General features: G+C 42.4%; 1 protein-coding gene across 2 annotated transcripts in view; it reads right to left on the minus strand.

The window, feature by feature from the left end:
* LOC124412790 (protein grainyhead) overlaps nucleotides 1-19,772 on the minus strand; it is a 62,405-nt gene extending 42,633 nt beyond the window's left edge. For both annotated transcript variants that reach the window (XM_046892907.1, XM_046892909.1), the window contains exons 1-3: nucleotides 19,473-19,772; nucleotides 17,574-17,948; nucleotides 16,057-16,766 (exon numbers count right to left, since the gene is read on the minus strand). In XM_046892907.1, the coding sequence (XP_046748863.1) occupies nucleotides 16,057-16,766; nucleotides 17,574-17,636 (773 nt within the window). In that variant the 5' untranslated portion in view covers nucleotides 17,637-17,948; nucleotides 19,473-19,772. The remainder of the gene's footprint in view (nucleotides 1-16,056; nucleotides 16,767-17,573; nucleotides 17,949-19,472) is intronic.
* Between the last annotated feature and the right edge of the window lie 8,019 nt (nucleotides 19,773-27,791).

Raw genomic sequence — 27,791 nt, forward strand, 5'->3', positions numbered from 1 at the left:
ACAAGAAATTCGCACGTCCCGCATCGGCTTCATTCCTTTTGTGGGACCTTCTCATGCTGCAGATTCTCGACTACGTCTTATGATATTTTATTACGCCTGAAGGCATATCTCGGAAACAGCTCGTGTCTCAATGTCTCACAATGAAACATAGCGTGAAAGAAACGTTGAGATTTTTTTGGCAATTCAAATTCCTTGTCTTGTTCCTGACTGTCAACGATTTATTCGCGGACGAAAATGAAATTAGTTAAACATTGCAAAATAAAAAATGAAATAAACCCGTTTTTTACGGTGGAAAATTTTTAAAATAGATTATATATATATATACGGATATCTAATTATATATAGCACGCGTAATTCATTAGTAAAATTCTATAGATGGTTAATTTTTTCTTCGTGGCATTGCGCAGTCTTAGATCAGTGATTGTTAAAAATGTCGGAATTTTAGTCTCCGTGTCGTTCAGTATTTCAGCAGTAAAATTTCAGCGAATCAAGATCCCTTAACGTCGCTTTCGCAAAATGCAACTTAAGATCCAGTGTGACCTTCTTTAGCGAAACGACAGCCTGCAGCGACCTTCTTCTTTCACGATCGGCGAAACTGCCGTCCATGCACGACGATTTTCATTAAATTTCTTAATTAAGCAGAGTTTCTGGCTTGTAAAAATCATGCGAAATGAGACGAGACCAACGATTTAATTATGTGTTCTCAAATAATATGTTGAAACCCTCAATACTCAGTGCCACCTATAAATTGTAAGGAAAATATCAGTTGTCGATTTTCTAATAATTAACAGCCAGAAGTCTAGTTTTTACTTTATATCCGCAACCGAATTTCTCGGTTGGTAATAAAAAATGAAAATATTTATATACAGTACATGAATAAACGAAAATGATAAATTCGCAGTGTAAAATCGACGCGAAATAAAATAAGAGATTACATGTATATATAAATACATACACTGTTAAAATGATTGTAAAAGAATTGTTGAGAGACGAAATCAGGTTAGAAAATCTAAAAATTCTGTATAGCGATGTAAACTACAATATACTTTGCTCTAAATTAACAATAAAAACGATTGATTTTCCTAAAATTAATAAGAAAATTAACTAAATTCTCTAGTAAAATTCATTCTATAATATGTAAATTGAATAACCAGTAAACGTATGGTGAATTCGGTGTTCCGCATCGAAATAAAACTTCAAACTTAGTATAAGAAGTTCCACCAAGAAATTTGGAAATTTTCAACAGTGATACAATAGATATAAAAATAAAACAGTATCGGACTTTAGCGTCACCCTGTACCTATAATAAACGGATTCTGCATCGTCAAGATTGTACATAGGTGTATACTTATGTATCCATACATATATATGTGCACGTGCAATGTATGTATATATAATTCCTACGGCTGCACAAGCAGCAGTGCTCAACAGTGCAGAAGTGATATAGAGGCGCGCAGATTTCACCAGAACGATGCGCGTGGAGGAAGGATTTGCTGTATTGGTTAGTTGGTGCATCGTTTTACAATATATATGCGCTGGTCCAGTGCAAGTCCACGCACCAACACCTGGAGAGGAGACAAGTCGCGCCGTAGGTGCAGAGAGAGAAAGAGAGAGAGGGAGAGAGGGGGAGAGAGAGCAAGGCTGGACCACGCCCTGCGTCTGCCCCGCGTTCTCTTTCCCTTTTTATCCCCCCGACCGCCTCTCTCTTCCTCTCTTTCTCTCTTTCTCTCTTTGCTCTGCATGAGCCGGTATACGACGAGGCTTTTTACTGCACTCTCTTCTGCAGTATGGAAACGGTGCGATAGGTTATATTGATTGACGTTATAGGTAGCGCGTTTCTCGCTTTGAAACGCGCCCCCTTCTCCCCCCCCCCCCCGTCGGTTATATACCTATATCTATATATACAGCCTTGGAATTGCAACGCGGTGTAAATTAGTCAGGCTGGGATTTAGATTGACTTTGACTAATATTATTATACTTATATTTCTTTCATTTTGTCAATACAGACATTTTTTTTTATTTTAATTTTGTTTTTTTATTAGACTGTTCATTTATCGTTTTACGATGTGCTATAGGTAACTACATTTATATACACCTTGAATATATGCGGTGCACTGAATAGTTGCATTTGTAGAGATAGAGGAATCCTTTTGGTGGCTAGTGATTGACCGTTTTTGGCAGCATTTTGTTTTTCGCTAATTGTCGGTAGTGTCGCTGCGGAGAAAAATAATCGAGTGAAAGGAAAATGGAAACAAAAAAAAAAAAAATACCCAGGCTAAATATTTTTCCTTATTACGTAAAAAAAATATCTTCGACGAAGATATCGTCTGATCGTAATAATCATAAATCGATACGTAATTTATGTCACTATTCATGCGCGTTTATACATACGAATCGTTCTTTGAATACCTCTTAAAATTTAAAGCCTCTCTTGAATCACCTAATTTTTCTTCGAATTTGCAATTTATTTTAATACCAAATACTGTCGAAGGATATGACCATCAAGCTGCCTAAAATAATTATGGATGATGGCGAATCGTGTCTATTTTGTTTTAAACGTTTCCTAACGGTTTAATAAAATTTCAAAGTTTACATGCAGTCGCTTAAAAAAATGATCAGAATTGCGGTAATTGCAAGAGAAGCCAAAAATCTGTAAACAGAATCATCCCCATGAATTATATATATATATACGGAATGACATAATACGTATATTTAAGTATTAAACTTCTATACACAAAGAGGTTATAAAAAGAGTCTTCAGACAAACGCGAATCAATTTATGGTTCGCTGGATATAAGTTGTCCGAACATAGGTATAAGTATAATAAGTATCTCCAAATAACCGACACATGAACAACAATATTGCAATCTTTATACCGTGCAAATTAAATACTTTTGCTGAAAATCGCGATTGAGTTTTTTTCATCATATAATATTGCGAAATATTTGAGTACCTTGATACGCACCAAACATCATGTGTATAGATATAATATGATATGTCTGCATTATATATATATATATATACACACGACGAAAGGCCAAAGAGTGCCCGGTGATCCCCCCTCCCGCCCCTGCGGCGCCAATCGCTGGAGGACACACGCGGGCTCGACGTGATTCGAGACAAGCAAGAAAAGAAACAAAAATCGAGAGAGAGAGAGAGAGAGAGAAAAAAAAAATACGCTGATATACACAGAAATACACGATGAATATAAATAAGAGGAGGGCGAAGAAAATCGAACGAATGCGAAGAACTGGTAGGAAAAAAAGTAAGAATTATGTTTAAAAAAAAAATCCCCAAAAAAAAAAAACGAACTGAAAAAACAGTAACTGAAAAACATCACCGGGAAGCATAGAATCGCCGGGTGCAGCGTGGGACAGTATGTCGCATTATGTATCCCCCTACCCCCTACCCCTTGGCACTGTCTTTAGTTTCTCGCAGTGTGTTTAATCGAATGATTTAATGTCATATACACGATGGGAGAAAATTTCGGTATATAGGTATGTGTAGGTACACGAGCATATATGTATACGAGTAACGTTGCATAGGTAGGTATAATATGTCCAGTGGTATGGATTCTTGTATCTGATTTCTTTTTTTTTTTTTTTTTTTTCTTCATCTCGTCATTTTTTCTACCTCCATTCACATGCCTGCGACGAACGGTGTTTTATTTTATTTATTTTTTTCTCTCTCGCTTTTTCTTTCTCTTTTTTGGTTTTCTGGAGTTTAAATTAATTAGAGATATTTAACGTTTCAGTTGGCCCATTAGCGGGTTTGTACATTGGGAATAGATGTGTGTGGCGTGCTTGTGAGTGTCTTTCGAGGGGCGAGGAGGGGGGAGGGGGGCGTGTAGGTGTGTACTCAGATATCCGGATGTGACAGGTAGGTAGGTAGGTAGGTAGAGGCTTGAAGGTAGGTAGGTAGGCAGATAGAGATACCGCATAGACAACTTTGTGTCTACAGGGTGTCTCGTTCGGTGATCCAGGTGGGCGTGTTTGTGCGGCAACTTCTGATCGCACCGGTTTACGTTTATACACGTGCATTGCATATTCATATACCGCAGAAATTGATACAAACGAAAAAAAAGGTTCTCCGGATGACACGGCGCGAGAAAATTTTACGACAAAGTTAATATTCTTATTAATCGGTGCGAAAGTTATCCGTGACTTCGTCTCAGGCGAAGGGACAAAAATAAAAACTATTTTTGTCGAGTCAGCTAATGTGAAATTTATTACGAATCCATTTTTTGACTGCAAAGAGTTTTTATTGGACAAGTGGTTGACTGTGAACTTTTTGCACATGTTGACATGGCTGTGTATAAACAGTTTCAATTAAATTCGCGTGTGTAAACGATTTTCTCACCTGTTTTGCCGTTTTTTTTTGGTTTCTCTTTTTTGTATCCCGCTTTTTGTATCTACGTATTATGTAGGTATATGTATATACCATCGTCAGTGAGATCAATCTTTGTTTTTCTAGATGAAAAAGCCTCGCCCCTTTGATCCGCGTCAATGGATACAAGGAAAATCATTCGACATGGACGTATCTTTGCAGAATATATGCAATTTCTATACCCCATTGTGTGCATAAAGTCTTATTCTTAATTTCTTTACGCGTTGAATTCTTCCTCAATCTCATGCCTCGCTGCTCAAACGAATTCGTGCAGTGCAATATTTCTACTCATGTGTATTATAAGGATTCAAGGAAAAGTATACGGAACGGTGCTCCGACAATTTCCACGCGGAAAAGTGAAGGTAGTTACACAGATGTGTGCGTGGTAAAGATATCTGAATACGCCGAGTGCACGTAACAGTCTCTTAAAAATGAGTAACTGTTTGCGGACAGTTTTACAAGCAGACCCGTGAGCATTAGCATTCAAGAACATATTGCAATAGCTTCGCGGTGTCTAACCAATTGCAAGTTGTGATCGTTAACCTTAAAAAAGTTATTTCCCGACGTTTGAGCCACATAGAGACAGAAATATCCCGATACTTGTCACGAGATTATCCAAGATGAAAAATTCGGCAGAATAATTGTCAAAACCACTTGCCAAGATAAATAGTGAATAAATCTATAACGTCACAGTAGTACAGTTGTTGAAAAATTCCCTAGTCTCACCTCGCGTTTTTAAAGTTCGATAAAGATTTTTCTCGAATAAAATCGCCAGATGTAGCGATCGAAATAGTAGCGTAGCGAGTGATAAAGACTGTTGCAGCCTTCGCTTTTTCACAACGGTCATCCACAGTCGCAATTTCCGGCTTTTAAGACCCACCGAAGATCAGACATGGCGGCCAGAAGTAAATTTTTGTTCAGATCACCCATCGTATTGTAAAGTGCAAAATTTCATCTGCAACACGACGCGTGAGACACCCTATATAAGACGTGAACATACTCACACACGAAAAGGTTTACATAGGTGGAACCCGGCCACATGGGAGGCTTCGACAGAGCTTTCTCTGGCGCGGGTCGTGCGGATAACCAGTCGGGCGGTCACCCAGCCCGATCAGTGGGCCTCCTCTTGACTCTTCGGTTTATGTTCACCAACGTGGACGCGTATAATCGTCCACACGAAGTCGCGACTTGGAGGCATTATCGCGTGCACGTATACGCGGACAGAAGGCATGAGTGCGAGAGGCGCGACGCGCATGCGTATTTGTCTTTTACGATTAACACTCTCCCGCCGGCTCGCTCGCTCCTCCGCTTTCGTGTAAGAGCTACACACGCTTCTTGGCCACTCGCACAGCTCCATTTACCTGCGTATTGGACCTCGCCGTATCTCTGCTCGCTGGGTATATATATATACATACATACAGGTACCTTATGTACTGGACCGACTCGCTCCCGTCCCTTCCGTCGCCGTCACGAGACGGGGTTATATTCGGAGCTGATCGTGGGACAGATATATGGCTGCAGTGCTCGCTGCGAACGCCTTTATTGTATATACTTTACTACTTTGTAATAATCGTTTGTGTACACCCGCCTGTTTACATAGGTACACGAGCCGTACACTCGGCCAAGTTTGCTTCTTCCCGTTTCCACTCTCATTCTTCGAAACCAATGTGTCACGCTGTCAGAAGAAGGATTTTATAATGATATATATATAGAGGAGAGGCAAGAGTCTAGGTAATTTTCAGGTAACAATTTTTCATAATTACATCTGCAAGCTTTGATTTCCGTAGAAGTTGGAGAGAAAAGCTGCGAAAGACAGTCGATACCGCTGACGCCATGTTTGTTCACCGGGACAAGGATTCAGCGATTGAACGTAAGAATCGCAGCACATATCAAGTTTTTGTCATAAAGTAATGAGTGCAAGTCTATCTATCAGTAGCTGAGATTCCAACCCGTTAATAAAAACCATGATTTTCACTCGTGAAAAAGTTGCAGCGTGTTTTATAAACGCGAAGTGAGATTCCCGCTCCATTTTCCAACTAGACTCGCCGATCAGAATTTCTGTTTAGAAACGCGCTCGTCTACAAACAGAAGAAGAGCAAAAATGAGCGAATAAATAAGTCAAGTAAAAAAGAATGGAACCGGTTGCTTTCCGCGGATGCTGGGAGCGCAAAGTCAACGAATTATTCAGGGGCTTTCCTTATTTTCTTAAAGAGTCTTGTCGCGTGGACTGGACGGGATTCCCCGAGCCGGCCACCGCGGGGCTCTAGACTAGAATCCGGAATTATATCTGCAGTCAAGCCTCGCCACACGCGTATATACAAGTATGTAATTCATTTCAGAACGAGAAGGCGTGTAAGCCTGGGTGCGCTTATATAGGCGCAGGAAGAAAGCTGCTTCCTTCCATCGGTGGAGCGCTGCAGCAACTTGGCTAGTTCAGACGTTTCACGTTTATGGTTCGCGTCTCCCCCGCGGCACCGCAGCCGAACCGCCGCCTCCTTCACGTCGTTCCATGGCTACGCAAACGACCTTCCGTGGAATCTGGACGACCTGCAACCGGTGCTGGAGGCTCGTACAGACCTACCCTGCACCGCCGGCGATCTGTTTGAAGCCCGGTTTGAACCCGACCACGAATACGACCGCAACTTACAATGAGACGTTCAAACCTGAACTTGTATCATACATAAATTATATCTGTAAAGTCCGCGACACCCGTTGTAGGTACAGGTGCGTGACTAAACGGCCACACACGCTCAGCGACTGACGAGTTGACATTTTTCATGGGTTAGATACTTGTTTCCGTATGTTCAAGAAACAAGAAACGATTGGACTTGGGTGTCACGTCACCGTTTACCGTCGATCAGGGTATAATTTGGTAACCCCCAGAAAGATGCACGCAGTTTCGTTTCAAGGTTGTGCCAAGCCGTAGGGTTCCATAAATCGAAAATATATCGCCCGACCTTTCGGTTTAATTACTTCCTGATCGAGCATTCGGCCGTGAGTTTCTAGATTTAATTGAAACTGATTGGACACGAGATATGGATATGAACTCATAGAGGAAGTAATGAAAACTTTTATGCAGACGTAAGATATTAGATGCCTGTACGTATTATACACAGCTACGACAGAACGTATTATTATGTTGTTTTCCTCTTCGTCTACTTCTCGAAATTACCATATTTAAGGTCCATTAAATTGGTGTTTTTAGGTATCTAAGAATCGCGACACCGGATGACTGTGCGAATCTGTCATCGCGAAAAACATCGACGCGAAGAAAAGTATACTGGCTTAATTCGTCGTCTTCGGAATCTCTGAATTTCAAAAGTATCTTTCGATCGGTACATTTTCGTATCATACAGCATCTTTCTAAATTTCCTATCAGCAAGGTAAACCAAAATTGTGAAATAACTTTAGTGAACTTATAAAGAAATGTAGGAAAGGAAATAAAAAAAAAATATTCGAAATATGGAAGGTACGCATGATTTCGAATGTCCCCAACCTTGATCCACGATTTGTCTAACCCACAATACGAAGTTTCTACTGTTTTCATGGTCAACATGACACCTTTAAAGCTTAACTCCACCGTTATGTCAAGGTTCAGGGCAATCCGTGCGACTATCGAGCTGTGACCCTTGAACCAATGGTTGAATTTCGAAGCGTTCGTAAAATCCCCGCTCAATCATAACGACTGCATCAGCAGCTTAGGAACGACCTCAAACCCGGTCTTTCAACTCACAATAGTAGAGATCGGACGCGGAGAAGAGATGAGAAGTGAAAATCGACTCTATAGGTCTGTAAGACCTGCAGTGGGCGTCGGTCACGGCTAAACAGAGTTTAGTCGAGATTATAGAAAAAAGTATGAGCATAACGAGCCATCCTTCCGAGGATCCTCTTTCCGTCTTTCTTTCTCACTCTATAGTGACTCTCAGCAATAGTTTCGACCGTGTTACAGCAGAAGATCCTCCGAGACTAGCTGACAAAAACGGTGGCGTGGGTAATACGCTCGAATGACCCAGTCCTGCAGGGTAATACCTGAGCGAGTATTGGTGGACGATGCTCGACTTGCCGCCACTGGGTCCAACGGTCTAGACTCCGACTATCGTGGTCTAGGTGCACGAAATTCACTGGGCAGGAGTTGGCCTAGGTTAGGCTAGTGTACAACGGCCGAAACGTGGGTTGAGGCAGGTCCAAGTGTCGAGAAGAAGTCTTTCCGGAGCCACGTGTGCATGTGTATGTATGTATGTATGTGTGTACCGAGCACGGAGCAGGTATTATAGACTGGCTGCAGGTGACACAGCATTTTTCAACGGTTCTGGTCCACCGGCAGACATGAGACAGCTCTGCAGTCTGCGTCTCGAGTTGTTTTGACCGAAACCGCAGACACCGATTTTACACCTTTCATTTATCCCGGTCAGCAACGCGCCTGCACCGAGCAGTGAGAGTTTCGTGATAAGCCTCGGGATTTTCAGGCACACTGCATCGCGGATTGTGAAGAATAAGGTCTCGGTTCGTTTCAGCTTTCTTTCATCCGAACTCTTGAAGGTTCCAGATGTGTCGATTTTATTTGTTTTAATTCAATTCGATGCTGACGGAAGGTATGTACCAATGTTGCGGTGAAAAGAGGAAGAGAGAGATTTCAATGTCGTAAACAGTACGACCTTTCAGACCAACGATAGTCTTTGGGATGAGTCACTGAACGCGGTGTGTATACATTGCGTATTATCATAAACGTGTACGTATGTACATATTTGCATTTCATTATATTCATCAATTCACATCATGTTAATTTCGCCAAGACTGCATCTCGAGAATATATAGCGGCGATAGTCTGAACTCCGGTGCAGGGAGCATCCTGAGGTGTAAAGTCGAATTTTTTTTTCTTCGTTAATTTCTCTCGACTACGTTATAGCGAAAGAACTGTAAAAAAAATTTTAACATTGTTTCTGGCAGCTGTCTGAAGTAAACTTTTTATCATCACGATCACTCATTCGAAACGAATAAAAAGATCCGAACAATTTCATATACAGCGAGTTGGTACAGTATTTAACAAAGAGTAGCACAGCTTCTTTTTCCGTCCGCAACATTCTAGTTGGTCCGACAACCTTCGGCGTTGTAACAATAATAGTTATGCAATTCAAGTTCAAGTTCAAGTTCTAGTTTTAGCTTAGCGGTAATAGGCGAGAGAGTGTTAAATTTAGGTACCTTTTTAACAGAACCTCGTGCCGTTGACTGGCGAGTAACCATGCATTTAAGTGATGTCAAAATTAGCAGCAGTTTTGAAATGATGGATAGTTTTTTAAACAAAAGATAGCCTCGAAGATTTTCTCCCCCATTACCGGGAGTCCAGACGCTTCTTATCGGATCGACAGATCAAGGCGTAATACTCGGTATAAATTAAGGTATCACCCTCGGGCAAAATTCAATCAGACGATCGGTTGGTCGAGTGAAAAGCGCGAGAGACTGACTCTCAGCATGGGTCGCAGAGTGGAATCGGAACGGAATTCGCAATCGACTTTCTTTTTCCAAATAGGTACCGCCACGGCTGTAAGTACCTACCTTCAAGGCGTGTGCATAATAGAAAGAAACAACGTTAGAGCGACTTCTATCGCAGACTGCACACGCCTTGGGAGTAACCATTAGCTGTCGAAGTAGATATGTGTAAATAGTTCAAAGAGTTTTCACGACGATTGATCACTGCTCCACGATTTATACGCGAGGCTGTATACATATACGACAGGTGAATCTGGAAATTTCTAGGATCTGAACTCCGAATAGAGTCCCGATACAATGTCAGTCACATTCTCACGATATATGAAATAATACCGTTGACTTAGTGAAGTTTTTATAAATAAAAAGTGTCTATGCATAAACCATGCAACGTTACTTCCAGGCTCGCCTCTGTTGTACAAGGTACCCACATACATCAGGATGCATTATCATTTACCAACTTGTGAACACGGGTATGATGTCTACGTATAATGCATCGCGTCATTAGGCTTTTCTAACGTCTACAGCAGTGCAGCAACTTTTTCTTCGATGCATAGGTAGATATATTGACTTTTATGAAGCATGCAAGCGGTGCATGTAAGTATTGCGTCGAAGGGACATCATGCTACACATCTTTTTTTCTACACTCCAATCATCATGTCGTTTTAGATCAATTAACGACGACACGAATGGAACTCAAAGTAATTCAGCTTTCATTTAGCCTAATTAGTAAAATCAATGCAGTCGTAAGTATACTGAGTGAAAAAAAAATTTAGCTACTTTAAAAGTAAATATCATACATGGCACTAGAATCTGAAAAATTCAACAAGATCAATGGATCTGTTATTCGATTCAATTGTCTTTTTTTTTGTCGTCTGACTAGTAAATGTTTTATGAAGACAAATATTCACCTAATTCGAAAGAAACTTTCTCGACTTGATTAAATTTCAATCGAATCAACCGAATGGCTTAGGGATTCAAAGATCCTCAATTATTGGAACAGTGTTTCTTATACACGATATTCAATTGTCGATAGTAAAATACAGCGTTTGGAATACCGGTCAACGAGTTTACTATCATCTAAATTGAAATGATATTGGACTTGAAATCCCGATTTTATACGGATATGGCCTCCTGCTTCTCAACGATTTTCACAAAATGTCTATATATAATACCTTCCATCTATTCGGTGCATCATGGACTTTCCCGAGAGTCTCTCATTACGAAATGCGCGCCTCGCATTGGACTGAAGAAGACCCGAACGTCTGACCCCGCGACTCGCTGTGTGTACAGACGCTTCGAAGAGCGGTGCCCACAGAGAGGAAGACGAAGAGAGAAAAAAGGCAGACCTGGAGAGAAAGAGAGGGAGAGAGGCAGAAAGCGAGGAGGAATTATGAAACGGGAGAGACGAGGCGTGGAACCGAACCGAACCGAACGGCGTCCAGCGTCTTCCTTGGGCTGGACCGCGGTGGCTGCGGACCGGCGGCCATCTTGTCTGCCTTCTGTCCCGCCGACGTTGTACGTGTGAAGTACCTACGCTTCATTCGACGGATCTGATCAACCGTTGCTATCCCGCTTACGAACGAAGCCCCTCAGCTTCATCGGATTTGCATGGTACCTTAACGAGATACCCGAAACGACTGCATGGCGCCAGGCGAGACTAGAGTGGAAATCGGTTTGCAACTTCGGGGCGTGGAGGCCGAATCCCGTTGGGAAAAGAGAGAAAATTTTTCACTGCGAAGAACGTTACTTCGCAATCCAATGAACGCAGGAAAGATTGAAATCAACGGGTGCAACACGGAAAAAATAGGGGTGGATTCACCATTTGTGGTCACCTTTATAAAACTTTATTATGTATTCTTTAACTTGACTTTAAGTGTCTTTGATTACTTGATTCAAGACTAAAATCGAATATATACCGTAAGTTTTGGCCAGCAGCTTTTATCACTTGGTAAACTCTATTGTTAAGAAATTAGTGTTCAGGTAGATCAAAGCACCTCTCTCTACCGGTTGTGACCATAACCTCAGATTACACGTGATGAATATGGCCGCAACTGGTGTTATACCGCAGTAGTGACTAAAACCGGTTCATCTACCCTACATAATGCTTCTCCACTTTGATTTCCCTTGTAATTGAAATAAATATGAGGAATCTGGAGAGGATCTAAAAAATACATGAGTCCTGATATTGTCGATATTCTCTGGTCGATGGTTTTGTAAGACTTCTCTCAACCCAGAACATCTGCATTAATATTAATGCCGAGAGTCGAACTTTAAAATGAATGTAAAAATCGACGAAGTAAATCCGATTTGACATCGTAGATTTGATTTAACTGGAATCGACACCACGGAGTTATTTCTTCGACGTTGACTTTACGGGCACATCTAACAAGAGTGATTGCATCTCATGGTGCTAACCTAACCCAAGGATCACTCTAGACCTTGGTGCAGTATAAGGCTGCAGCTAGGAAGGGGGGTAGGTTGGTATACCTGTACCTACGTACCTACAACGCACGTGTCTAATTGACGATCGCCTTCCCAATCACTTGGTAAATACAAATTGATTGTCCGTTTCCTTCTCCGTACGTCGTCCTGCGCTTCTCCATTCCTTGGCCATCGTCACGTTTCTCTCTCTCTCTCTCTCTCTCTCTCTCTCTCTCCCCCCCCCTCCTTATTCTCGTTCTTCGTCTTAATGCAGCTCAGCGTTCTTCCAATGAATTCACCACTCCGCTGCAGGTTTTTCTTATACACCGCAGCGCACTGCGGGACGTAAAGGCAGGCAGCTCTGCCCCCTTTTGTGCGAACAACGCACGCTGCATCGGGACAGAAAAACACGCGTGCACGATCTCTGGACGCACAATATCGCGGATATAGGTATAAGGCGTACGGGCAGACGTTTGATCCGTATTTACTGCGTAAGGCGCATTCCCCGCGATATTTATCCGATACTTTCAATCGGGACGCGCTGCGCATCGGATGGAACTCTTTAGCTCTGCGCCATCTTGGATCACTTGTTTGATACATTGAACCATAGATTCAAGGATGAAAGTCTCTATTTTAAAATAAAAATAAAAAATACTAAACACTGTATAACAAAAAATAGACAAAAAAAAAAAAAAAAGAAAAATAGTACAACAATTTTATTTCTCTGATGTTGGTAATGAACTTGTTGCTTACGATTGAAATTCAGTGTTTCGATATTTTTTTCAAAGATCACCGGTAAGTTTTTAATCAGATTTTCAACTTGATTAGCTTAAATAGCTTTTTCCAAACCTTCGTTTTGTCACGTTTCAATATGATAATAATGACTAGATGTAATCGCATGAATAAATAAATATCAGTATTATTGACAAATAACAAAGTGAATGGTATACATATATAGTATAAAATTAAAAAACAAACAACAAACAACAGAGAGAGAGAGAGAGAGAGAGAGAAATAAAATGCAGTTGTTTTCGAGACTCCAAGGTCTCTCTTTCTCTCTCTTTATCAGCAGCCGTCTCTGTCTCTCTTTAATGATCGGCAATCGGGAATCGCTTGGCGGAATTCTACGTACCTCTTGTGGCTTATACCCTACACCGACATTCACCATCACCTAGGCGGAGATTTGACCAAGGTGTGTTGCCTGCCTACGTAGGTATAAATCGACGCATAGGAATACTACGCGGTATATTATATACATGCATATATACCTATAACTTCGTGCAGCTGAAGGTGTATGTATATATATATGTATATATAATATACACCCACGTGAATGTATTTATAACTGATATAGCGAGTTGAGTGCGTACCTTATACTTTATACCTTCTACGCCGCACCATGCGGTGCGCATGTGTTAAATCACGATTAATTATTACCAATTTTTATCAATACTTGAAAGAGCAAGGTATCGCGTCAAGCAGCGCTTATAACGGTTAAACGAACATCAATTATCACCCAGCGTCTACATCACTCGATTTCCATTTTCATCCCCATCATAACGTGGATGCTGTAGGATTATTATACCTATATGTTCGTATATGCGGTATACATATATGTGGCGAATGTCTCGAGTCAACGACAAACACGCGTAATGCAATAATTCAATAACATCGCGCAGACGGTAATAATTCATTGTCGCCGTTTTAATGCATGCAATAAAAATTTCATCTCATACCTATTATACCTACAGCGTTTAGGTACCGAAATTCCCGCGCTGTAGAAACGTAAGTTGCACTTGTCATTTCGGAATTTCTGTAGGACATGATGACTGGGAGTATTTTTGAAGAATTCCGTAAACGCGCGTGTCTTATGAACTATAATTTTTAATGAACTAATGAAATAAGCAACGTACACAGATAAATTCGTTTCAAGTTATACCGCGACCATCGGATTCGCTGTCGAACGATCGAATTGCGCAAAAGTGATAGGGGACAGTTGGCGAAATTTCTGATAGTAAATTCGAGATCGAGAAGGCCGCGATCCCAATTAAATACGGGTATTAATTATGCGAAAGAACTTGGTATTACAGTTTGAACAACGCAGGGTGTTATGCTTTTTGCTTTCATAATTCTGACCTTGCGCGTGTCCGAGTTTAATTTGCACTCAATTAATCACAGTCCACTCAAAGCCATTCAGGCATTTACACGCGCAATTCAAGACGGCGGGAGAGCGAGAGAGAGAGAAATAAGGAGGTGGGGAATAAAAATTTAACATGAGACACTCGAGGAAAAGAGAGAGTCCAGTCAAGCTGTTCTGCGCATAATATTATGGGTCTCGATCGAAGTCGATAAAAAATATTGAAGTCTGTCATACACAGCCATTCGGCAGACTATTCTTCACTCTCCGATTTCAAAAAAATTTGCATTCAAATATTCCAAGCTGCATATACATATATACACACAATTATGTACCGTCAAAAAATACCATCAGGCCAATTCCCCTGACAATTATTTATATACCATCAATGGTCTGACGTATATTGCGGTTTTGTGCCATGATTGAATACATATTGTTATGCATCTTTAATTGAGGATTGACCGACAGATAAAAGACTTTCAATAACAGTTTCATATCCAGTTCCCTGCACTTCCACAATGAATTGGCTGTTCCAATATATTACAAGCGTCCATTGTATAGTCAGAATTCTGCGAAAGGCGCTAAGATCCAACAGGAATATTGTGTCGAGTGAAAATATTGCGGGTCTTATCTATATTTAGAAACTTCCTGATCCAATACGATGTGCGTAGGCCGGATCGATTGTATGGCCAAATAAGTGTCAAATGAGAGGGAAATAAAAAAAAAGAAATTAACGAATAAATATAATAGAATCATGAAATATGTACCTGATATAATAAATCATGTTGAAGTTCGTGAAAACAACATCCGCGCATAACGCGAAGGAAAACAAAAGTTGAAAGAAAACAAATCGATGTGGCACCCAAAAAAAATAATAATATTAATTAGCCGCAATTTCCAAAAATTTAGTGCTTAATTTCATTTTCATCGGGAGAAAGAATTTGAGAAAACGCGAAGATCTTATCGTCGAATATCGAAATGTACTGATTGGAAATGGCGAGAAAACAATTGAACTAGGCGCTTGATCGATAAGATCGTACCGCAGCAATATTTTTTCGTCTGCCAGGCAGGCGAGCCAACTTAAACGAACTCAGAAAGTCAGGCTTGTAAATTAAGCGATGAATAGAAATCGTGTTATTACAATAACGCGTAGCAAGCGTTTGCAAAACATTCCCGATTCGGCATAGCTGTTAATCCAAAAACATTCGTATCATCTACATAAACTCCATAAGTCACACTTAACATCCGAATGTTGGGTTGGCCAGCCTGTATGAAACGTCGAAAAAACTCGCGCATGCGTAATCGAATGCTCAATCTCGTAAGTTTCACGGTTTCCTCTCGGTAGAAAGTCGGGAAATAATGGTCATAAATTACACGCAAATATAAAACGTCTCGAGCTTTCTACTGTACTTTGACTGTTCTCTTATATCTGATTTCCTGCATTTTCAAATTCTATCCAGATTAGAGTCTATTCACAATATGGTAAAAAACAAAATGTTTCTAAATCGACTCGTCTCCAAAGCGACGTCGACGTTTCTTCGCTCCTTTTCCATACACCCTTGAGAAAAATAAACCACACCAAAGGCTCTTCGAGAGGTTTAATGAAAAGAAAAAATGCTACTCACCCTGCGCGAAGGGCGGCTGCATTTCCAAGGGCGAGTTGCGCGGCTCCAGGATCTGCGGCAACGAGTTCCGAGAGAACAAGGACGGTGGTTGTAGTTGCGCAGTTTGATCCAGAAGCAGCCGAGGTGCAGGGTGTGCCGCGTGCCATGATGGCGTCCTCGTGCTGCTGGAGTTGTAGCTGAGGATAGTGGTGGAGGTGGAGGGCGGCGGCGCGTGACCTGGAGTTCGTCGGCGGGGAAGGCGGCGGAGGCGGGTACTCGACGACCTGAACCCTGTCCGCTTCGTTCTCGTAGATGATCTCCTTGTCGTGGGTGTACATGACGGTCTTCTGGCCGTCGTTGTATATCAGGTCGATCATCTTGTGCTCGCCGAGGTTGGACGGCGGTGCGACTACCGTTCCAGCCGCCTCGGGAGTGACCCGGTCATCCTCTTCTTCGCCCCGCGTATCCTGGTCCTGATCCTGCTGATGCTGATGGTGATGATGGCTGTGGTGGTGGTGCTGGTGGTGCGCGTGGTGATGCTGCTGTTGCTGCTGCTGTTGCTGGTGATGATGGTGATGGTGACGGTGGAACTTGTGGTGAAGAGGGTGCTGCGACGGCTCGTGGAGGTCCAGGACGTTGACCGGCTGCATCGTCGCTAGCAGTACTTGGTCATTCTCGTTTTGATTATGGTTGCTCAGAGATGAGGATGCCGGTGATACGGGACCCTCGACCTGGTGAAGAGATAAAGAAAAAAATTTCACTCGGTTCTTCGGTTTGCAGATAAAACTAGTACGGCGTTTGTCCCGGACTAATATTGCGTGTTTGCAGCCTACCTCGATAATTAATCTCTGCCATTATTACACGTATGTTGGTATAATGCGGCTCGGTGCAAGCATATTGCAACGTATCTATGAGTGGGAGGTGAGCAGAGGGTATATAAAACTGCTGTTAGTTTCCGCGTTAAATGTTAATTGCTCCGTAGGCTTGCAACTGTGAGAGTTTAATCGACGATATAAAGAACCGATCGAACTTTGATCTTAACGATCCTCATCTCGAGATATCTGCACGTAGGTATAAGATGCATTATACAGTTCTGTAATCCGTATGTTATTTTAATACGCGTAAGCTTTATCTCAACTGCGATGTATAACCGTTGATAAAATTCCTCAAGTTATTACGTACGTTGGTATATATGTACATTGTATATAGTAATATCGTTACCAACCGTCAATCATGCAGTGTGCTGAGTAACATGCATCGCATGTAAAAAATATTTTTCATACACGTGATATGCGTGTGTATAAACGTATTACGTATTCAATCGATATAATGAGGAAAACCGTGAAAAGACATCGTTACAATACATTGAGTGTTATATTTTGTTTAAACCGAGTTTTTAACATCAATTTTTTTTAAATTCACGTATGTATTTCCTTTCGAAGAGCTGTTGTCAGTGAAGATGGGAGCAAAAGGAGGGCTGAGATTCGCGTTCAACGCTTTTAAAATTAGTATAAGGGTAAAAATAGCGTTCAACTGACCGGAGACAAGGCCTCCTGGATGTGGATGGACCCCGGGTCCGGTTCGTCCGCGCACGTCGACATTTCCTTTATTCTCAAGTCTTCGTTTCTCCTTGACTCCTTCAGGTACAACGGGTATACTATATGTATATAATTAAATGCAGGGAGTGATGGTGATGGTGCAGGCGCGTTGGTTATAGTTAACAAAATTTCCGCTGCATCGGGCTGTCGTTATTTTTCTTATATGGCTATACAGTACAATGTCCGTCCTGCAGATATCTCCAGGCTGCGGGCGTGTCTGGTAAATAATAGTTATGTTTGTTTTTTTTTCCTTCTTTTTCTTTTTAAGTCTTGTATCACAGGCTGCTGAATGTATGGCACGTTGGAGGAAGAGATCTGCGGAAATAGAAGAAGGAAACGAGACATTGACCTGGGTTATTCAGTTCGCAATATATGTATATGTGTGATTCGACTCGTTACAGCGTTCGTCAGATCTCGCTTTTTTCCCCTCCCCCTTCCTTACTCGAGTTCCGATTTTCTTCTCCCTGCAGCCTCAACGGAACGGGTCTCGATCCAACAGGTTTCACCTCAGCAAGTTTCGCGTCGTTTGGCCTACTCCGAAAATCGGTAACAACCTCCGGCAGGGGGAGGGGGGATGGGACTCGGCACTGTGCAGGTAGAGGAGGACGTGAATTGACCGGGAATCAGGTATGCACCTGCAGCGCAGCAGCCCGGACACAATGAGGAAGGAACCAGCTCCGTCAGCGAGGATATTGACTGCCGGGTCGAAGGCGGCGAAAGAGAGAGAAAGCAGTAGGACGACAATGACGAGGAACCTAGGATCGGTGCCAAGTGTTAAAAGCGACCGATCGAGGAAGAGAGAACGAGAAAAGATCGGAGGGGGACCGAGTGTGGCGGGTGGTGTTGCAGCACCATAGATTATACAAAGCCGTCTGCGAGAGCGAGGAGCAGGTTAGGCCGGTCTAACCTGATTCCGAAAGGAACCCTGCGTCAGGTTGTGGGCCCACCTCTTGCGCCTGTTTGTATTTCAAGTATAGGTACCGGAGCTCAGGTACGCCCTCGCCACCGCGACCGCGACCGCGGACGACGTCGTTGCCTCTCCAGCAGCAGATCGAGGAGTCGCGGACGACAAACGGATGGACAGTGCCGAAGAACCAGAAGCTCCGGACCCGATCGCTCGCGTTTATCGATATAATAATAGTGCAGTGTCACCTTCCTCGAAATACCTACGTCCGATATCCACGTCCAGTGTCCGTCGCTCTCGCGAATAATTTATACCGTCCTCGTTACCGCTGCACAAGTGCCTGACTAAAAGTTTCTAAAACGTCTTTTGGAGTAACGATTATCAGAACTTTTTTATTTCGATTCTCCGGCGTTTTCTCGATTTTGCAATTTGTTCTATACCTACATTATGCGCAAATAGAATTTGATCAGCCTTTAGACGTATATATATATGTATATAGTTCGTTAGGTTCTTCCTCGATATTGTGTAGCCTAGCTAATAATGGCGCTACTCGGTAAAGAGGTGCAGGTGTCACGTGATCAGACCGAGAAACGGATCATCGAGAGACCTGGGATAATTATTCGGTGATCGAGAGTTGGAATCGAAGAAATAAGAGGCTGCAGGGATCGGTGAACCAGGTTAACCTCACGAGACCTGGCAACAAGGTGAAAAGTAAAAAAACTATTCACGATCCGTTTGTGTACACTATACACAAACAATAATAACGTGTGAGGTGAATCGAAGAGGGCGCTGGATCTTTATACTTCGCTCCGTAAGTCTGCGGCTACTCTTGATAATTGAATGTGTATTATCATAAGCAAGTCTAATCGTAATAAGGTGTTTCTGGGTACCCAGTGTGCACCCGGTATATAGTAAAAAGTAAAAAGGTAACTCACTCGTTTGGGTTGCATTAGTTAAGGGCGAAGGTGTGCTTCTTCTCGTCTGGGAGGCTGATGCAGACGGGAGGCTGCATGCTCAGGGGATAGGTGAACTACAAACTACCGGTGATCTCCCAGTCTCTGGATCACATCTCCGCGGTTTCTTCTCTCACGCTTAGCTATAGCGGGCCCGTTTGTAGTCGTCCATCCAGAATGCTGCCTACTCCGGCCCCACGCTCAATTTCCGAGTAAGGCCCAATTATTATCAGCTGTCTGCGTTTCACGCGTGCAATAACGCTACCGTATATCTTACACGCTTCACTGTAAATCCAAGTTTTTTCTCTATCTATCTATCTATCTATCTATCTATCTATCTATCTATCTATCTATCTATCTATCTCTACGCATATGTCACTTTGTACAGAGAACACTGCAGTATATGTCACAATTGTTATTCCCGCCGCGAGATTGTTTATTTGTTTGTTTCTTGTTTTTTTTTACTTTTTGCTGTTTGTTTTGTTCTTTTATGTGTCGAAATTGAACGAGGTACGGTACTGCTGCGGCATAAAGAACAACAAAAACAACAACAACATTATACTTTCGTTTGTTTTTTGTTTCAATTTATAATATTCCGCTGCTCGATTGTTTATACCATCGTTTCTTCTTGTTATCGTTATTATTATTATATTCTTATTCTTGTTGTTACGATGATTATTCTCCTTGAAAACTTAACCACACTTTTAACACAGGAACAATTCCTTTCTTCCACTGCAGGTATATATATATATGTATATAAATATATATGTATATATATATACCCGTATAATAATACACGCGCGTTTCTGTTTTTTTTTATAAATAATACACAGACGTAGTTGTGGTGCAGGTGTATAATGCATACACAACAATTGCATGTGGAAGATACGTCGGTACGTTATACGGCGTGCGGTATAACATAGACGAGGTGTTTATACATCGATTGATCGGCGACGCACGCGCGGACAAGTTTAGAGACAGTTATAATGTACACACATGACACAAGGCATTATATACATATACATACATATATATATATATACACACACACGCACACACACAGACGCGCAGTTGCATGCATAGGATGACGGTAGATCATGTATGTATACAATCTGTGTATATTAGACGTGCGGGAAACCGCGTGACGGGTAATTCGCGTTGATATATAAGTATATGTACACGTATGTAAAATCCTGCCCGCGTTATTAATCAATTCGGCCGTTCGCGGAGGAGCGACGCAGACGATGATCCAGAGGCCGGATGAGTGGATGTGTGACTACCAGCGTCCTGCCGGACTGCGAAGGCCCTGGGCTTGTATATTCCACACCAAAGTTGGGGCCGCTGATCGTGAGCTGGTGGCTGGCTACACAGGGAACACGTATAACCGAAGGAACGCTGCTCGGAGGACCTCGCCGGAGTCTCTTCTCTCGGGAGAGGCAATATGGCCGCCCAGCATCCCGGCCCTCTCCTCTCCTCTCCTCTTCTCTCCTTTCCTCCTCCTCCGCCGCCTCCCCGCGGCTCGCCTTGCCGCACCTCTGGCCCTCTCGCTCCGCCACCGCCGCCCTCCTACCTCTAGGCATTAATCCCGGCGCGGTGTTTCTCCCACTCACCCCTCTCCGCGCAGGTCGAGAAAAAGAGAGAGAGAGAGAGAGAATGAGTGAGAGGGGGGGGGGGGGGGGGACGAACGAGGCCCGGAGGCTGCGGAGGAGACGAGAAACGACGCGCTGCAGCAGCAACAGCAGCAGCAGCAGCAGCAGCAGCGGCAGCAGCGGCAGCAGCAGCTAGCGTTCAGGTAGCCAGGAACCGCGCCCGGCAAGGAGGAGAGAATATCGGAGGAGTGCGTGTGCTGGAAGGAAGAGGAGAGGGAGAGAGCTGGAGGTTCACGCGTTCACCTATACCTGCAGATCCCCCTGAGCCGCAGGACGAAAACGCTCAAAGTAGGCGGTGGACGCGGTCGCGGGCCGGCCGAGAAACGGCGTAGGTATTATCGTGACTATATAGCATTCTATATAACGCCTGCGTCATCTTTACAGCTCGTGAGCAATGCCGGCCGCTGCTCTGCGATATCGAGGAGGAAATTGGTATCCAACGACGCGGACCCCGCGGAGGAAACGATACGAAAATACGAAACGAATAAAGCGTCGAGTCGAGTCGTTCAGCTAACGAACGAACCTATAAACGAACGAACGGTCATGCGGTCCGCTCTATGATCGTTGAAAGATGAGGAGGGGGAGGTTGAGGAGGAGGAGTGAGAGAGAGAGAGAGAGTGAGAGAGGACAAACGCCCGCCGCGGGGACCAAAGGGGAATTATTTTATTGTATCCTCCGTCTCTCTCGGCACCGCGGTTTACATCTCTTGACGAGGATAACCGCGTGGAACCGCTCGCCGACTGTAGAGACGAAGATACCTCGAATCAATGTGCGTTATAACATATATACGTACGTGTGTACACATAGTTATTATATACACACATACACACACACACACACACACACACACACACACACACACACACACATAACATAGAAATTTTCTTCCTGGCGCGCGAGACGTTCACCGTAGCATGGCTAGTGGGTGGGGTGAGACGGGGAGTGGGGAGATAAAAAGGCGGGGGAGATGATGGGATGGGGGAGGGGGGAGGGGGTTATTAAAAGAGTAAAAATAAGACCACACGACGCGGGATAAAATTAAAAGACGAAGCGAGATGTATAATAATACGCGCACAAGCATATGCGTTGCGACTGTGTGTGTGCGTGTGTTTTATATATATATATATATATAAAGAAAATGATACAAGGTATACTGTATACTTATATATACAATATACGTGTATGTATATATGCATGTATAATATTAAAACAGAAATAAAATTGAACAAGAGAAAAAGAAAACAAGGAGAAGGAAAGAAAAAACACTTGTACACATATAGGTGCGCATCCATAGGGCGGAGAGTAGGATATAGAGATAAACACCGGAGGCTGCAGTACCTACAGCTCCTCTGATCCGACGCTGATGCGGACTGTAACACAACTGCATATTATACGTATATATATATATATCGACTTTATACGTAAACTTTATAAAGGTGTACGGTGTTATACATGTTTTGTAACACGCATAGAAATGTTTTCCATATTTATTTAGTGTACGTATATTAGCTGTTTTCTTGCGAACTGCGCATGTGGAAAATTTTCAATTTCACATGTGTATATATACGTATCATACTTACAAATATTTTATGTATAGATATACACTTTACATATATTTATATATTTCGCATCGCGTATAGGTATTATAAGCCCGAGGCGGCGCCGATCGCAGCGTCGAGAGCTATAGCAGTTATACCTATACCTACTAATACCTACACATATTTACGCGTAGAGGCAGCAAAGCCGCGAATCCGATTCTTGGAGGGTTTCGATGTAAAAGAGAGGGTAAAAAAAATGGCGCGTATTATACACATACACATATGTGTATATACTATATATGTATGTTCGCACGCACGTATGTATCATAGTTAGTGTATATGCTGTGAAAGAGTGAGTGAGAGAGAGTGAGAGAGAGAGGAGGGTAAAAAGTAAATGAGATAAAAGAAAGAAAATTGGACGTCGCGTCGCGAGCTCGGCTCGGCTCGGAGAGCTCGACGCTGGATAACTATCTGCGTCGTCCACCATACAAGAGCAACAGCGGTTGGCCGAGACACGAGAGCTCTCGCTTATACCGCCGAGCCGAGCCGGGCATCGAAGTCTCTTCATGGCCGCCCGCCTCACACTATCAAGACTAGCTAGACTGTCTTCGTTTCTCCCAGCCGCGCTCTTTGAATGGTTCTCAACCGGTTAGAGCCACGTTTCATTCAAGCGTTCCTTCTTCTTCCTCTCCGTCTACCTCCGCCCTCCTTAATTCTACCTTATACCTATTTCGGTAGGTGCATGGGTAGGTACCTACCTATATACCTATATACCTATATACCTATACCTCGCGTACTACATACCTACACGTGAATTACGCCCGGGTGGACGTAATTCCCTAGGTACGTAGGTACCTACGTATCTGCATCCTAGACGGCCGTCTCGACACTTTGACCTGCTCAAGCTTTACCTATATACTTATACGTACACGCGTTCATCGATATTGCTACTATAACCGCACTGCTATAATATAGTTGTAATAATGATAACATCGTATCGTTGTATATATTTTATATATATATATATATGTATATAACGTTATGTACAGAGACTATGTATTGCACGGCAGTGCGAGGTTTATATCTATAATATTCTATGTACATACCTAACTACCATTGTATAACTTATTTACTTACTTATACCTACTTCAGATGGAACTTAGATTATATGAGTCAAAATTAGAGTCCGAATAATGGCCTCCGGCATTCAGGTCACGTGTCTAATGTAAGAGTCTGACGATAAGATGTTATTATGATTTTGTTACTGCGAGAGTAGGTACGCTCTGCGGTTCATGATTCCATGCGGTAGCTTATACCTTATACCTTATACATACGCTAGAATTGTGACAGCCCGTGGCAGGATTTATTCTAACTCAAATATCTTTATATATATATATTGTAATACACATGTAAATACTGATCAGACAATCTGGAATAAAAGTGTCCCTTTAAACGATCCACTGTTCTGACTAATACGAGAGAATAAATAAAAATAGTAATAATTAATAAAATGCAGTATCCATCATTAACATATATCTACCTAATTATACTATCAATGAAATACGAGTCAATACAGCGCTGGATAGCTACTGTAACTAACTATAATTGACCAGCGTAGTGTGCAGTAATAACCGATGTCAAGTGTGAACCGATGGGTACTTGAACACAACAGTGTGTACACAATGCTTGTATATAATTATATATTAAACAAAGAACTTGAGTAAAGAGTATGGATGGATGCATATTGATCGCGAAACCTGGACGCGTCCAACAATCTTCAAGTCTTTCTAATTTTGGGCTCGGCCTTGGCCTGGCGTAAACAAATCAATAAATATAGGGTTTCTCTCTCTCTCTCTCACATGCCATAAGCTCGCTGTATGGATTGCGGTTATGGCTTTACACACATGCTTCTCTATATGTGTCTGTATATGGTGTCGTGGTTTTATCATCTATAAAACATCGACTAACCATGCACACGAAGGTATAACATTCACGCGAATCCGGACCTCGGTGTCAGCCATACACGCGTATTTCACCCCGCGGTGCAGAGGGGGAGGAGGAGGAGGAGGAGGAAGCACTCTGTAACATACACGTCGATGCCACACCACGCTTGACTAAATTGTAGGTATCCATGTGCATGGGTGCACGGATACACGGTCCGACATCTTTCGGCCTCTTCTTCTCCTTCGTCTTCTCCGTTCGCTGGGCCTATCCCATCGCTCTTTAAAGTTTCCTTTTTCATTTTTTCACTCTTCGAAATTCGAACACCACATGTGTACCTAAGTTACACACGTACCTACCAATATTATCATCTTCGGCAGTGGCGTAGGACGCTTAACCATGGACAGGATGTATTTCGAAGATGCACATGCCGAGGAACTGTACTGGTACTTCATATTGGAAACATTGATGGTTGCTTTATTGGTCTCAATGTGTCACTGCGTAATGTCAAACGTGATATCGAACATAAGGATATATATATATATATATATATATATATATATATATATATATATATATATATATATCGGTTCAGTTCAGACTACAAACAACTACAACGTATGTTTGATATGAATTTTCATTCGGACGAAGTTCGTGACGTTATTGTAATGACGATTCTTTGAAATCAATTCGTTATTTTGCAACCTTAGAGGATTACCTGAAATTTAATAAACCATTAACGAAGCATGAACAAACTCAGATTTGGAAATTCAACTTTTTGAGCTACTCTAAAAGTGCCGAATAGTCATTTTTTATAACTTCACTATAACTTCAGCCTCGTGAACTTTCGATGTGTATTGTATTGTCGTAACTATGACACATCTTGCTGCAAAACTCTTTTGACCTTTCGCTGGAGTATTGTCATAGGATAAAAATTTATCCACTTTATACACGCAGGTGAATTACATAATTGGCTATGAATATTAATAAGCTGAGAATAAGAAGAAGATCTCAGAACGCACAATCTTTATATACCTACGCATACATATACTTAGTCGAACGGATGAGCACAATTAACCATCGCGCTAATACCTAATCGGTAACGTTTATACGTTACCTATCAGACAATGATGAGGATAAGTATTTGAAACCGCATAAACTGCAACTAAACGTCAAACAAGTGTCCAATGAGATCTAAATGACTTGGGGGATCAGAATGAAAGAAGGTTATCACAGCTGTGCACTACTTCTTTCGTCGTGAAAACGCCTCGTGGCACTGACAATCAGCGAAATGGTGACAAGCTATTGTTGCGGAAAAATGATACAGAAGTTGAAACTGAGATTTGAAAACTTCCTTGAAAGTCACGCCGTTTATCTGCATGACTTCGACGAGGCAAGACAAGTAAAATGATCAATTTCAATTTTCGAAAATACTGACTTTATGTGCCGCCATGTCACTTTTCGAGGTACAAAAAATGCCGCGGCTGTTATAACACACGTGTACAACAAACAACTACTGCACTCGGAGTCAGAGCTGTAATATATTACGCAATGTCAGCCTACGCACTCATTTATCTCCGCCCATGATGCTCCACTTCATACTTACCTTCGTCTTATTCTTCTTCTTTTTCTTCTTCTTCTTCTTCTTCTTCCGGGGATCGGCGAGTGCAAGGTACGGAAAAAGATTTAGATGACACGACGTAACACGCGAAGCAGATTACAGCTTTTGTAATCGACTAACAAAATTGCTTGTCTGATAAACGCGCCTGGAAATACATAAATAAGAAGTCAATAAATACGATAAATAAATCGCCATATTTTTAAAGTAATTGTTTCAAAGAATCGGAAGAAGGAGATTCGTAAAAATGATCAAACAGAAACGACCAGCCTTTTACTTGGAAATCAAGTATAGAATTTCAATTCATTCACACAATTGATTCTGGATGATGTTCAGCGATTTTCTGATCAAGCACTCGATCACTGAAAAAAATGACGACAAATCGTTTAAAATTAATGAACATCACACAATTCAAAACACTTGTCTTCAAGTGATTCGAACTAACATCCGCGTATAATATTTTCAATTATTTCGCTGTATCCCTCGCGATCCGACTTCAACAAGTTGAACATTTATCCGAACACCATCTCGGAGAAGTAAAAAATCACTGGACCAGCAAAAGTCATTGTTAAATTAAGTCACAGCAAGAATTTCAGCTGTCGAGACAAAAATTTTTACTTCAACTACAATTTTCGATATGTTAGAATCGTTGATTAAAACTCTTAGAAATTTTATTTATTTTTTCATATACCCTTTTCGAATAGTGCAAATGCAGGATTACTCGGTCACAGAGTCAGTGGGTCCGAGGGATGATGGGGTCCGCACCCCTGGCGCGTCCAGGCTACAGAGCACAGGGGTGAGGCTACCTGGGCCTGAAAAGGGCCTTAACACCAGACGCGGATTCCCGGGTCTGCGTCAGTGCGCGTCTATGGATCAGCGGCGTCGCCGCAGCTAGTCGACGGTTTTTTTTTATTTTCGTCGACTATCCTACCTGCAGCCCGTGTACGTAGTCCATGGACACACACACACTCAGAATACAGGTACATAGGTACAAGGTACCTACCTCGAGCATACGTCTAACGAAATCCCGGGGGATCAACGGACCTGCAGCATCAGGATCCCCTGCGCGGTCTTCCAGTCACGCGGTGTTGATCCGGTGCGGAGTCGAAACGACGTAAATGTGCGCCTTCCCATTGAAATTCTTCGTCAATACCCGTGCGTGGGGTGGGCTGCAGTTAGGGTGGAAAATCACCTGTCGAAATTGGACGGTGCAGACAACGGCTCCGAAATCCACCCCCGCAACCCTCGGCTCAGCGTTGTTATTATACCTATATCACGGTGTATATACCTTCTTCTCTCCTTCTTCTCTCCTCTTCTTCTAACCTACCTGCATAACGCTGTTGCACCAGCCGAAATAGATCTCGTCTAATGTAAAGACGGCATGACACCCTCCGCTGCAGTGCATCGGTGCGGCTATATGTATAGGTACGTCGAAAAGCCAACGTCTGATCTCCTCGAAACCGAGGTCTTTTATGCCCCTCCCCCCCAGCCGCATTATATATATTATACATAACCTTACACACCTTCCCATAATGCAGCCTGTTCAACGCTCTAT

This window comes from Diprion similis, chromosome 2 (assembly GCF_021155765.1).
Source record: "Diprion similis isolate iyDipSimi1 chromosome 2, iyDipSimi1.1, whole genome shotgun sequence".
NCBI classification, from domain to species: domain Eukaryota; kingdom Metazoa; phylum Arthropoda; class Insecta; order Hymenoptera; family Diprionidae; genus Diprion; species Diprion similis.